The 13,504-nt window shown below is 31.5% G+C and overlaps 1 protein-coding gene across 1 annotated transcript; it reads left to right on the top strand.

Moving 5' to 3' along the window:
- The first annotated feature begins 5,544 nt into the window (after positions 1–5,544).
- Positions 5,545–7,538, top strand: LOC125824537 (CASP-like protein 2C1). The gene is made up of 3 exons (XM_049503938.1): positions 5,545–5,715; positions 6,296–6,434; positions 7,142–7,538. The coding sequence occupies exons 1-3, from the start codon at positions 5,564–5,566 to the stop codon at positions 7,451–7,453; spliced, it is 603 nt and encodes a 200-aa protein (XP_049359895.1). The 5' UTR covers positions 5,545–5,563; the 3' UTR covers positions 7,454–7,538.
- The last annotated feature ends 5,966 nt before the right edge of the window (positions 7,539–13,504 follow it).

Below are 13,504 nucleotides of genomic sequence, written 5' to 3'. Positions count from 1 at the left end.
AGCTAGGCAACTTGTTCTATATATATCTTTTTAGTGTTTTGAGTCACGGATTTGCAATAAAAACAACTACTAAGATGAGTATGAATGAATATATTGCACAACATTCTATGCACGCAATAATCGATTTGCCTTGACTTTTAAAATCTACATTTTTCTTTCCTTTTGATAATTATATATGTTTCCTCATGTGCAAGCCTGATTATTTTCATTAATAATGTTTTTAAAAAAATTGATTTATAAGTCACATATCTTACCATGTTTCGATGCATCTCGATTAGTGATTCAATATTGTCATTAAGGGGTGTCAATGATTGTAGTAAAAAATATAATTATGGAGCTAGTAGGATTAGAGAACACACAACCTGATCAAGGAATGTTAGCAATGCCTTAATGTAATGACCCTAAAGGTCATTTTTGGAAATTTTCATAAAATGACCGTTTTACCCCTCCCGATAGTTGCCCCGAGTCCTAATTGTTGTATTTTCGAAGTTGGTTTAAAGAAAAATTGATGAAAAGTTGAGTTTTTGGAAAATTAAGTTTTTAAGAGTTAAAGTTTGGTTAAAAGTGCTATTTCGAGTCATTTGGAGTTTCGAGACTCGAATCGAATTTCCGTCGATTCCAGCAGTTTTAGAATGTCGAAACAGGTCTATGAGAATTTACGGAGTAGAATTTGGAGTTAAAACGAAGATTTGAGGTCCTAAGTTGCAAAAATTGTGAAATTTTGATCAAGAGTTGACTTTGGTCAACAAACGAGGTTCCGGTGCTCGAAATGGAATTCCGAGGGAACCGTTGGTATCAGGGGGTGATTCTAAGTCTAGAATGAGTCTTGGTTGAATTTTTAGAGGCCCCGAGTGCGTTTCGAGTTTTTGAGCCTAAAGTTAGTTTCTTGACGCCTTATCGGATACCGGGTCAAGGAGACCTCGAATTCAAATTCCGACGATTTCATTGAGTCCAAAATGTCATTTTCAAGCTAGTAGCATATTTGGTTTGTGTTCGTGAAGTGCCAAATGAGTTTTGGGTGAGCTTTTAAGCTTCTTGGATGCTTTGACACTATTTCAGCAAATTGTGGCAACTAAAGGGTTCATTATCAGTTTTAAAGGTTGAAAAATTATTCCGAAGGTTCTGAAATTTTGAGCATGAATTATAGGACTTATCTGTAAATTTTGGTGCATTTTCGCTAACCCGAGATTGGACTTTTATCACAAATAAGAAATAATTGCTTCCCGAGTATAAATGATATTTGACTGGGCAAACGAGCATGAAATTGAGCTCCGATTGAACGAACAGGTCCGTATCATCATTTAAGACATTTACAAAAAAGAATCGGGTCATTTCACTATCGTATGAGCAAATTACGGCCTTTTTAGTGAAAGATTAACTGCTGTTTTTCTGGTGCATAACAGCCATGTACTGTTATAAAAATCTCAGACTGTGTTCATTTGGTATTTTGAGCATATCGGGAGTTCTAGAGATCGGAATGGAGTGATTCTTATGGGTTTCTTCTTGAATTAATATGAGGGTTAGTATTCAATCTTCAATTCGATATTTTCTCATAATTTCTTTATCTGGTTTTTTTTCCTATCCGTAAATCTCTTGGGAAAAATTGGGGTTTTATCGATTTGGACTCCCTTTTTGATGAAAAAGGTATATTTACGATCCTTATGTTATGGGTAAACTGATTTTAACATAAAATTATTGATTCATCGATTATTTTCATCATATTAACCGCGTACAATTTGGACTTTCCCGGTAAAGTTAAGGTTTGATAAATTGAGAATTTCAAGGTCGATCTTAACTACGTTTTTGATGAAATTTCGTATTTGAACTTATCTAAGCATGGGTAAGATGTTTTTCAAGAGATATTTCATTTTCGAGTCGGGGTTTCAGATCCGAATATTTTAGCTTTCTTCAAGAACGTGGATTTTCCTTCAAATTGAGTTTGTGAATTGATTTCAACTCCGTTTTCAAATTGGTTTTCACCATTAGCTTCCAAATACTTTAAGGATCATTTTACATAAAAAAATTCCAGATTTGGGTATCGTTTTTCAGTATGAGACTTTTGGACCGTTTTACCCTTTTTCCCTAAATTTCTTGATTTTGGTGTCATTGGACTCGAAATTGTGATTGTGAATAATTGTTTGAATAGATTATCGTGATCCGGATTATACTCGGAAAGGAAAGGCTCAAGTCAAGTAACTTTTGGAGTTCGTTTTAAGGCAAGTGGCTTCCAAACTTTGTAAAACTCTTAGACTACACATGACTACTTTCCTAATTGTGTTGGGGAATAATAGGGATTGAGGATGGGTCTTATTTGTTGATTGAAATTGTTGTAAATGAAAGATGGGGAATAAAACGAGTTAAATGTGTTATATGTGACTTGAATTTGTTGAATAAGTCATGTGATAACTGATATTGAGGGGATAGAAGAGCATGAGTAGGCTATGATTGATACAGACATTGTGATTGAGACAGGTGATATGTAATGTTATGATGTGGTCGTGATATGGTTGTGATTGAGACAGGTGATGTGTAATACTATGATGTGGTCGTGATATGGTTGTGATTGAGACAGGTGATGTGTAATATTATGATGTGGTCGTGATATTGTTGTGATTGAGACAGGTGATGTGTAATACTATGATGTGGTCGTGATATGGTTGTGATTGAGACAGATGATGTGTAATACTATGATGTGGTCGTGATATAGTTGTGATTGAGACAAATGATGTGTAATATTATGATGTGATCGTGATATGATTGTGATTGATGACATATGCATATTCATTATTCATCTCATGTGTGAACTATTTGTTGCATGAGTTCTGAGACACTGATATGAGGATGGATGGATATGAGACACAGTTGAGACTAGCTCCGGCTAGCGATTTGGATGCCGATGGGATCTGGTTCCGACTGTGATACATGGTCCATGTGTGGCCCCCATGGGTTCTGATTTGAGTATTCAGCGCGGACTGATTACGTCAACAGATGTGTATCGTAGGACAGACATGCATCACGACTACATGACATCATTATTGCATTTTGCATCGTATTTGCCTTATCTTTGTCTGTGATGTGTGAATTGTATCAGTTTACCCTTATTATGTGGAATTTGATCTACTTGTTCTTATTTGTTGATCTGAGGTTGATGAGGATATACTGTTGGTTCTGGCTGTTGAATATGATCTGTTTAGTATAGGTTGGTTGGTTTGCTGCTAGATTGAAGTTTCGGTGGTTCGGTTGGGATTGAAAGGAGTTGTTTGTAACTACTAGTTTTGCTTAGTTTAGAGTTACTTGCGAGTACCTGTGGTTTTCGGTACTCACCCTTGCTTCTACACAATTGTGTAGGTTGACAGCTCTCTCTCAGATTCGGCTTAGTATTTTCTTTAGCAGATTGAGCTTCGGGACATACTCGAGAGGTAGCGGTTCATTCCAGACGTGCCCTTGAGTTATCTTTACTTTCAGTTTTGTTCTATTCGAAAACTATACTCTGAGACTTGTATATTTTTATTCGAATTCTGTATTTAGAGGTTTGTACATGTGACAACCAAATTCTGGGTAGTGTTGAGTCTTAATTAAAGTCTTCCGCTTATTTATTATCTTTTATTCTCGTATTTCTACTCCTCTATCGTTGTGGTTGGGTTAGGCTGACGTGTCCGGTGGGAAATGGACACGTGCCATCACATCTGAATTTGGGGTGTTACACTTAGTGGGTCCACTTCTGGATACATGGAGTCAAAAAAGGAGTATTTTGTTCTAGATATATTGTATCCAAGTAGATTCGTATATGTATTTAGATACATAGACAAATCTCATTCGTCTCCCTCATATCTTGTTCGTCACTCTCTATGTATTTGGTATTCCACATACAAGCTAATTACACCAAATATTTACAAATACCTATATATAGTGTGTATCCTATGTGTCTGTAGTGTGATTCATATGTATATGACATATATGATTATCTCCCCCTCTCGCTCGCCTCTCTCCCTATTTCAGTATATCTTGTAGCAAATATACATGTGTCTAAGTGTATATTTCTCGTTATATGGAAGGAAACTCTTAATTAATGGTAGAATATATAACTATTTGAAAATATAGGTAGAATTAGTATATATGATATAGATATATGTCTAATAAGATAGTTTTCCTTTAATTTATTGCTTTGAAATTGTACAAGTTACTTATTTCAAATAATAATGAACAATGAATCTTGGATAACTTACATCATTTACGTTAGGTTGCTAATACTCTCAATATTATATTTTTAAAAGATCTGACACGATACGATATCATTTCTTAAAAATTCAAGCAATGTAGGCATAGCATTTACATAGGTTAGATGGGAAATTTAACACTCTAAATTAAGCTACAAAAGGGTGTAATTAAGTACTAGAGGTGTTAATTGGTATGTTAAATTTCAGCCACCCTACCATGTGCAATATCTTGGTTGTTTCATCAAATCACATTATTTGCACTGAGATATAGGCTGGTCCAAACAATTGGGCAAGTCCAAATTCCAATTTTCCATTCTTTTGCTTCTTGTTGAGTCAACAAAAGGGAATAATTTTGGACCAAGTATGAGAAAAAGGGCAATAATTTTACTTCATTTTCCAATCACTTCAAATTACTTTAATTTATGGGTCCATAAATGTCATATAGAGAGAGAGTAGCATTAAAGTGTGTAGCTCAAATGATTAATGAAATGAGTTTAATTTTTGGAGAATATAAATAAGCTTAAAAGGACAGCTTCATTCACTAAAGCTTTCACTATGTGCAAGGTACGGGGAAGGGCCCGACTATAAGGCACTAAAGCTCCCGCTATGCATAGGGTTCGGAAAAGGACCCGACTATAAGGGTCTACTATATGCAACATATTACCTTGCATTTCTGTCAAAGATTTTTTCCAAGGCTTGACTCAGTGATCTCTTAATCACATGACAATAATTTTACCAGCAGCTTTTGTAAATAAATTTACATACTATTTGATATATATTTTGCACTAAAAAGACAGTTCAGTAATTTTGTACATGATTAAGCTTAAACGGACAGCCTGATGCACTAAAAGCTCTTGTTATGTGCACGGTTAGGAGAAGGGCCCGACTACAAGGGTCTATTGTATGGCGTCTTACCCTATATTTCTATCAGAGATTGTTTACAAGGCCTGAACTCGTGACCTTCTGATCACATGGCAACAACTTTACCAGCAATTTTGATAGATAAATTTACGTACTATTTGATACATATATAACAATGGAAGATAATAAATGTTTAAATAAAATAATCGAGATGCATATAAATTGATCCGAACACGATGAAAAATGTTGTAAGTGGTCATTTAGGAATGTGCATGGACCATTTAATTTTAAATGGCCTACTTGTCACATTAGATACCCTCTTGTCACGTGTACCATTTACAAACCAGAACTTTATCATCCTCACCTAGCTACAACTAACATAATTAATTGAAACATTAATGATTTCTAAAGATTATTATATATAAATGTATGATGCCTAACTAGATCTACATCATTTTGATTAAATAAAAAAACATAAAGATCATATGGATATTGTGAGAATAGAGTTTTTGTTGAGGCTTTGTGCAACTTTGTTGTTGGTTTTGACTGCTTGTCTTGTTGGATTTGATTCTCAAACTAAAGTTGTTTTCTTAACTGTCCATATAAAAGCCAACTACAAATATTTGGATGCCTTGAGGTGAGTTATTCTATTACTAATTAATATATTCTTTTATATACACAATTATTTGATGTATGAAATTAATTGGAACAAATTGTTGTTTTATTTGATGTTGTTAGCCATATTGTTTGACCTGAGGGTAGGAACCGTCTTATCTTATGATAATATTAAGTATACAAAGTAAATTTCGAATTCATTCTATTATGGTAGAACCTGAACTCATGTAATTCTATAAAATTTAAATTTTGGATCTGCATCTAAGTAAATTCTCAATTTTTTTTCTTGTTTCTTTGTTCAAAAGGGCTCTTTGTAACATATCTCATTGTTATATTATAATCTCAACATGCTATGCATCAAAATGTATATCAATATGTAATATGAAAGTCAATTGTTTAGTCAAACCATGAAAAAAAAAACAGTTTCTCTACCTTCAAAAGAAGTGTGTAAGAGCGCTACATACACGTCACCCTCTTCAGATCTCATCGCAGGATTATGTACACGAGATATGTTATTGTTGTAATTTATATTTAGAGGCATATTATTGCATCATTTTTTTTTCTTCTTAAATCTAATTGTTTGTTTTATTTATTGGCATAAGTGTTTTGGTATGGATTGATGCTGCTGCTGCCAGTTATAATGTACTCCAACTGCTGAGATGTTTATTCATTACTACTTCAAAGGGGGATATTAAACAATTTTCTCACAAGAATTATTGGTTCTTTTTCTTATTAGACCAGGTAACTAATTAACTCTCTCCCTTTAATTTTTAATTGTCTATTTTTTCTATGATTTTTCCTTATCTTACTATATTATATATTGTTGATCACAACATAAGGTGAGAAGTTTATATTCATACCTTTATTATTTTTTTGTGTTTCTCACCCTGCTGTTTGGTATCCACTTTTGGGGTCCAACTTTGGGTGAAGTACACTAACGTCTAGATTCGTGTTGAGAAGTCATACTTTTGAGGTAAATTAAAGGCCCCCAACCAAAAACAATTTCATACATAAGAGACCTCTGATTAAAGACGGAGGATTACTTGTCACTCTTACCTTCACTATGCATACTACACATTGTTGCTTTAATATACTAACTGAAAAGATGAATTGTAGCTGAGATATTAATTAATGCTATTGAATGTGGTAATTAACCTAACGTATTACTCTCTCCCCGTCCACTTTTGATTGTCATATTGTGTTTTTTGAAAGTCAATTTGACTAATTTTCAAAGTTAAATTAGATTATGTTTATTTAATATTTTAAATAAAAAATTTAGATATTCAAAAACTATACGAAAAGTACTATAAAAACTTAAATCGTTTGTCTCTCGAAAAACAAAATGCATGTATCACATAAATTGAGACAGAATGAGTACTATAGACAGCCTGATAAATCATCGTAGTCGTGACTCATATGACAATTATATTATTATTATTTTTTTGCAGGCAGTTGTGTACATTGTATTTGCAGCAAATTCAGCAGCAATTGAAGCATCAGTAATTGCATTAATTGGAATTAAAAGTTTACAATGGATGAAAATATGCAATAGATTCACTAGATTTTGTATCCAAGTGGGAGCTGCTTTAATATTGGGCTATCTTGCTGTTGTTATATTATTTCTAATTTCATCAATTTCTACTTTTCAATTATTTAGGCTATACTCACCTAAACATTTTCTTAAACTTAAAACAAAATTAATTGATGATCCTTATATTGTTCATCAAAACGTGTTGCAGAACGATCTACAAAATAATTGATATCGATATAGTTTGCTTCCTTACTTCATAAGTTGTTATGTAAAAATAAATTTATCATGGATTAATTGGACTATGCTTTTATTCAGAAATGTTTTATTTTCTTGTATTATAACTTTATTATTCTGTATAATTGATAGTTAATCAAGGTTAAATAATCTTATAACAAAATTTGGGGTTCGCTATTCTAAATTTGCGTCTAGAAATCCCACTTTGAGGGTAAAGGCTCTCTATTAAAGGCGACTCCATATCCAGGTCTCGAACTTGAAATATTTGATTAAAAATGAAAGAATACTTATCACTTCATCGAAATTTATGGTGATTTAACAAAACCATTTAATAACTTAATTAAGTTTTGAATTCTGATCCCTCTCATTTAATTTTGGTGTTAATAAAAATTGTGTCCTATCATTTTCTCAATATCTTATGATGTACGTAACAATTATGATGATGCTTCCATACTTTGGGCTTTGATGTATATATTTCTCTCTTGTAACTTATCTTGTATATTTTCTAATAAATTTGAAAAACGACCACAAAAAATTATAATGAAATGATAAGTATTTTTCATCGTTAGCAAGTGATTTCAGGTTTGAGCTCTATGAATGTAATCATCTTTGGGTATGAAACGATTTACCTCTAAAGTGGGCTGACTTTCCAACTCGAATTCAGATTTGTGGGATGACTTTCCCAAAAGGATAGATATATAGAGTTATAACCCTTATTATGTAGTTCCCTTTTATTTTAGAAAAAAATACGCAAAATGACAAATATTTATAGTATATTACGCTTTATAGTTATAGTTTCGATTTGATATTTATGATTTGTGGCTACAGTTTCTTAAATTTTGCTATTAAGTCCCTAACTATATAAATCAATAATTTGTATAATTCGGTTTCTAATTGTATAAATTCAGATTTTGTATATGCTTACCCTAACTATTTATATACGATTTGTTGATACATTTGATTTGTATACATTATGAAAAATTCATAATAAATTGCATTGTTTGTATTTCGTACTGAAAAAATCCTATGGCAAGCGAAATATACAAATGGAGTTTTGAAATATCATAAATGTATAAATACAAAATTTGTATATATACTTACATACCCTGTTTGTACGTATATTGACAAGAGAAATATACAAACAAAAATACTCATAGCAAACGTATCTATAGCTATAAAGCGTAATTATGCAAATTGTAGCTATAAGTGTAATTAAGTTTAATTTCTTTACTATTTATGAAATTCTCTCTTCTTTTTAACTCAGCGCATCTCAATTCAAGTAATCTTATCATTAACACGCTATAAATTATCACCTCAATTTATTTTGATCTATCCAATTTTAGCTTAACTCGCTCATTTGACACTCTTAACTATAGATGATCTTATAAAACGTTTTAATCAAATACTTTATATATATATATATATATATAAAAAAAAATTAAAAATGACAATGTAGCTCCATTTAGGTGCGCACTAGCTACTAGTGTTTATGTTACCTTTCTAGATAGTGGAAAAATAAGTCATCTGATGGTATATTAATTCCATATAATGGTTAATTTCGAAATTAAAAACTATATCAAATATGTAATGAAATTATCTCATAGTTTATCTTGAGATTATAATCATATCCTGCTGACCAAACGATCGTAATAGTTCATAGAAGCGTGATGACTATGACCGACGGTTGATGCGTAATTGAAGTTTAATTGGAATTGAAATGCTAATTATAGGTGTTTTTTAGTTCAAGTTGTTTAATCTGTCTTTTAACTTAAACCAGTTGCGTAACGCTAATAATTACAAAATGTTTCATCTAAAATGGCATATTGATTGTGATACAAACATTCCATTTTCCAAAAACAATATAATACTAATAATTTACCCCATTATTCTTTAGAATTTAACACATTACCCTCCCAACTTTATGAAGGTGCATTATTTCACAACTTTTTTTTATCCCCTTAGTGGTATATACTTTAATTTTCTAGGCAATGAATTTAGCACGGTTGAGAATACAATTAAATAATAAAAGTATTTTTTCTTTAACAACTTTAGTTTTTACATGAGATGATTACGCGCTTCAATATGGTATCAGAGCGAACAGAGGTCTTGAGATAAAATCTCAATGTCACTCATATTAAAAAGAATTTTCATGTACTGGATCACTGAAAAAGATTTAGACTCGCATGTGAGGGGCGTGTTGAGAATATAATTAAATAAGTTCATGAAAAAAATCAGTTCCTCAATGTCAGATCTGCACGTGAACGGGCGCATTAAGAATATATAAGGTAATTTATTTAATTTACGGATGAACATAACTAGGTGCTGATTTTATATTTTGACAAGTTACACAAAATTGAGCTAAGATTGGAGAGTCATCTCATTTGAGTTTAATTAGCACTTAGGTACAATTATATGACTAAATGACTCTGACTTATTTTGTACAAATGAAAATAATTATGTGGATGCCAGTGTGTAAATATATACTTCCTCTGTCTCAATTTATGTGATATCTTTCAAATTTAAAATTTAAATAAATTTATATTTAATCATAAATTTCTAATATATCGTTTAAATATTTGAATATTTCATACGCAAATAAATCGAGTTCATTTTAACCTAATACTTTTTACGATATGAAATATAAAATTTATTAGAATGGATTTACTAAAAATGCAACAAATAATAGATATGAATTCATAAATATAAAGTTAAAATAATTCAAAGATTAAATTCGTAAATTTTAAACTTTGGATTCGCCTCTACATGAAATGACTATTAGCTATCGCTCAATATTATAAATAGAGAAACACCAACTTAATCAGATGATCAATTATTTTTTGCGTTTATTTCCATTAGTACTTCAATTATTTGACAAACAAAAAAAAAGACTTCAATTATTTATCTACTATCTATGTACACCTTTTTTTAAAGGTTGTTTGAATTTATTTGAAGTTTATATCGACATGAAATTTAAGGAAAAAAAAAGATTATGATATATGTATATATTATTAAATATATCATAATATTTTGTGATTATAAAATAATTTTTTAAACTTGTAAACTTGTGTAATTTTTTTTATTTTCCCCTTTTTCTATTTCTCATAAAATTTCTTTTTGCTTTTCCAATTTCTTGTCCCTTAATAGATGGTGCAATTAAAAGATTGTACTTGTGATGACATTTCTTTTATATGCATGCATGGATAATGACCAGCTGTTAGAATTTGGATAGTGTTTAGGGTTTGGCCCCTCATTAATGAGTCTGTATTGGAGTTTCGATTAAATTTGAATCACGCACTGCAAGATTCAATTGGAGGTAACACTTCCAACAAAATTTTCTTCATATTTAGGGATCAAGTCTGAAATCGATGGTTAAGAGTGAAGTAGTTCCACTACTACACCACAATCTATTTTGGTCACTGTTAATGCCTTATTATTGGAGAGAGTAGATATAAATGTTTTTTTTCTCAATAATCATCATATTGATATTCGATTAAATTCAAATTAACGAGTATTTTTAATAAAAATATAATTCCATTTTTAGAAGTTCGATTTCAAAATTTTTGAGTAATACTGAAGGATATTCTAATCATTCCAGCACGACTCATATTAGCGAGTTGATATAAATCTGATTAGGACATTTCGACCCTTCAAAAGTTGGGGTCCTTCTCACTTTGGTGTAGTTTTGTTTTCAATTAAAGGAATGGCTTTTCAAGTGTAACATAGGTCAATATATTATACATATGTTAAATTATTGTATGTATATATGTTTCTCTTCAAAATAATATTCTACTTACTTTTGAAATGAATATTTTTTATTTGATATATTATATAAAATCATAATAAAGGAAAATAAATATATTTTCTTAGATAATCAAATGAATTATAAGAGAATAACAAATGACACGTACTTTAACCTTATAAATCTCACACAAATTTCAATACATAATTCGCTTAAAATATCATGTACATCCCCTTTTGAAAAACTTGCAAGATCGAGAAGTCTGATCCTTCGTGACGAGCACAAATTAACTGAGATATAGTTGAGGAGACCTATATATACTATTTTAATGACTATTGATACAATGTGAGCAAATTGTCATGTGTTGTATGTAAGAAACACCACCTCTAATTCACTGTTCTACCTAAACCTCTCCATTTTGTCAAGTGATTCTCTCTTTTTTCTTCAAAGTTCATATATGTTGCTATATTTTGTTTTATTATATGGTGCACTTTGGGCCAATAAATAGTATTTTCTGTTCTATAAAAGAGAGATTTAACAAGTTCATTTTAAATGAGATAATCAGATACTTTAATATGGTATCAGAAGGTCATGAGATCGAACTTTACAGCCACTTATATCAAAAAGAATTTCATGTGTTTGTTCCATTGAAAAGAATCAGACTCGTACATGAGCGAGCGTGTTGATAATATAATTAACTAATAAAAGTATGTGCTAACATGTACAGATCCCTTAGCTTGGTGGTACGAAACCTAAATACCATCACACATATTGACACACAAAAATCATATTAGTTACAGATTATTTAGCGACGGATCAACTAGGAATATTATTATTCGTTAATGTCAATCGATCGAGCTACATTATTATTTACATCTTTTATTATATTGTTTATAGAGTATAGTGTTATGGAATTTTTTTTTTGATGTGTTTAATTTGGCTTGGAATCTCAAGGGGTATATATTCCAAACATGTTCTATACAAGTATTAATTAATTATGAGATCATGTTGTGTTTGTTGCAGACAATACAAAATTAATAATATTATGATTAATTAATTATAAGTCACAAACAATTACTAAGAAATAATACTCAGGACTCAGGAGAGCCCATCCCAACCCTGAGGGGTAGCTCAGCTGGTAAAGGCCTGGGACAAAGTCCTTCAGGTCGCCGGTTCGAGCCCCAGCAGGGCCACTGGAGGCATTACAAACCGGCCGCGTCTCCAGGGCCCCGTGGAACTAACCGTGGTGGACCCGCCTTGAAACAGCGGGACCCGGTGGGTACAGCTAGTCGGGTTCGCAAAGCGACGCCCGGAAACCACGGTAAAAAAAAAAAAAAAAAAAGGAGAGCCCATCCCTATCTCTTTTTTTTTTTTTTTTTTAAATGTTACATAGACCAAAATTAAAATAGTGGGATTTATTATTTCCCTGTTTTTCTACAGTTTAAGGCACATCCCCATGTGCTTTGTGCTCAGTTTATCTTCATTCATGCCTAGCTAGTGGGTTCGATCAAATGCCAATTTTGGCTCATCACTATTAATTTCATAATTTATGTGGTTTCAATTCGAATCTGATAAAATTTGGATTCGTGCAAGAAAGTCTCATATTGAGGGAGTAATAAAGGTGACTTGTATCCAGAAAGACTCGAACTCGGAACGGAAACATCTAGTTAAGGATGCTTACTACTTTATCACAACCCTCGCTACTTATGTGATTTGAATTGACTTTCCACTATTTACCTAGCTAGATGCATGGACTCCTTTCCTTTTATGAGTAAAAGTAAATATATTGTGAAAGATTGTGGATTAACTAGCACAAAATTATAGATAATAAAATAAAGACAGAAATATAAAAAACACTCAGAACTTGATGTAAATTATTAGTTTCATTTTTGAAATTATCGATAATCTTAAAAATATTTTCTTCCTTGACTAACTAAACTTAAATACACTCCCTATTTTCTACATGACGTAGCAAATAGTCTCAAACTTTTGTAAGAGCATGGTTGGACTCTTAATAAAAAACCCAAAAAAATATTGAAAACACTCATAAACTTGACGTCATATTGCAAGATTATGAGTACATCGAAGTTCAGTTAATCAAGTAAAAGTATATTCTTAAAACTGTCAATAGTTCGTGAATAAAGCTAATAACTCGCATCAAATTTAGAGATGTTTTCGAGGTTTGGTCTGCACCGACGTTCTGAGGCAAAGGCAGAGAGTTTTCGGTATATATACTTTCTTGTATGAATTTTAATTCTCAAAATATAATACGAGAATATTAGTTTTCTCATCGGACATTTTTTGAAA

The sequence above is a fragment of the Solanum verrucosum genome, unplaced genomic scaffold, assembly GCF_900185275.1.
Source record: "Solanum verrucosum unplaced genomic scaffold, falcon-dt-bn FXZP01000022.1, whole genome shotgun sequence".
Classification (NCBI taxonomy): Eukaryota; Viridiplantae; Streptophyta; class Magnoliopsida; order Solanales; family Solanaceae; genus Solanum; species Solanum verrucosum.
Note: the sequence above shows the minus strand (reverse complement) of the source record. Positions and strands in the feature narration are given on the sequence as shown.

What these genes read in the sequence shown, in the direction of transcription:
- LOC125824537 (XM_049503938.1), top strand. Translation starts at nt 5,564, where the DNA reads ATGGATATTGTGAGAATAGAGTTTTTGTTGAGGCTTTGTGCAACTTTG. An exon ending in AAATATTTGGATGCCTTGAG is followed by an intron (nt 5,716 to 6,295) that starts GTGAGTTATTCT and finishes TATTGGCATAAG; the next exon opens with TGTTTTGGTATGGATTGATG. An exon ending in TCTTTTTCTTATTAGACCAG is followed by an intron (nt 6,435 to 7,141) that starts GTAACTAATTAA and finishes ATTTTTTTGCAG; the next exon opens with GCAGTTGTGTACATTGTATT.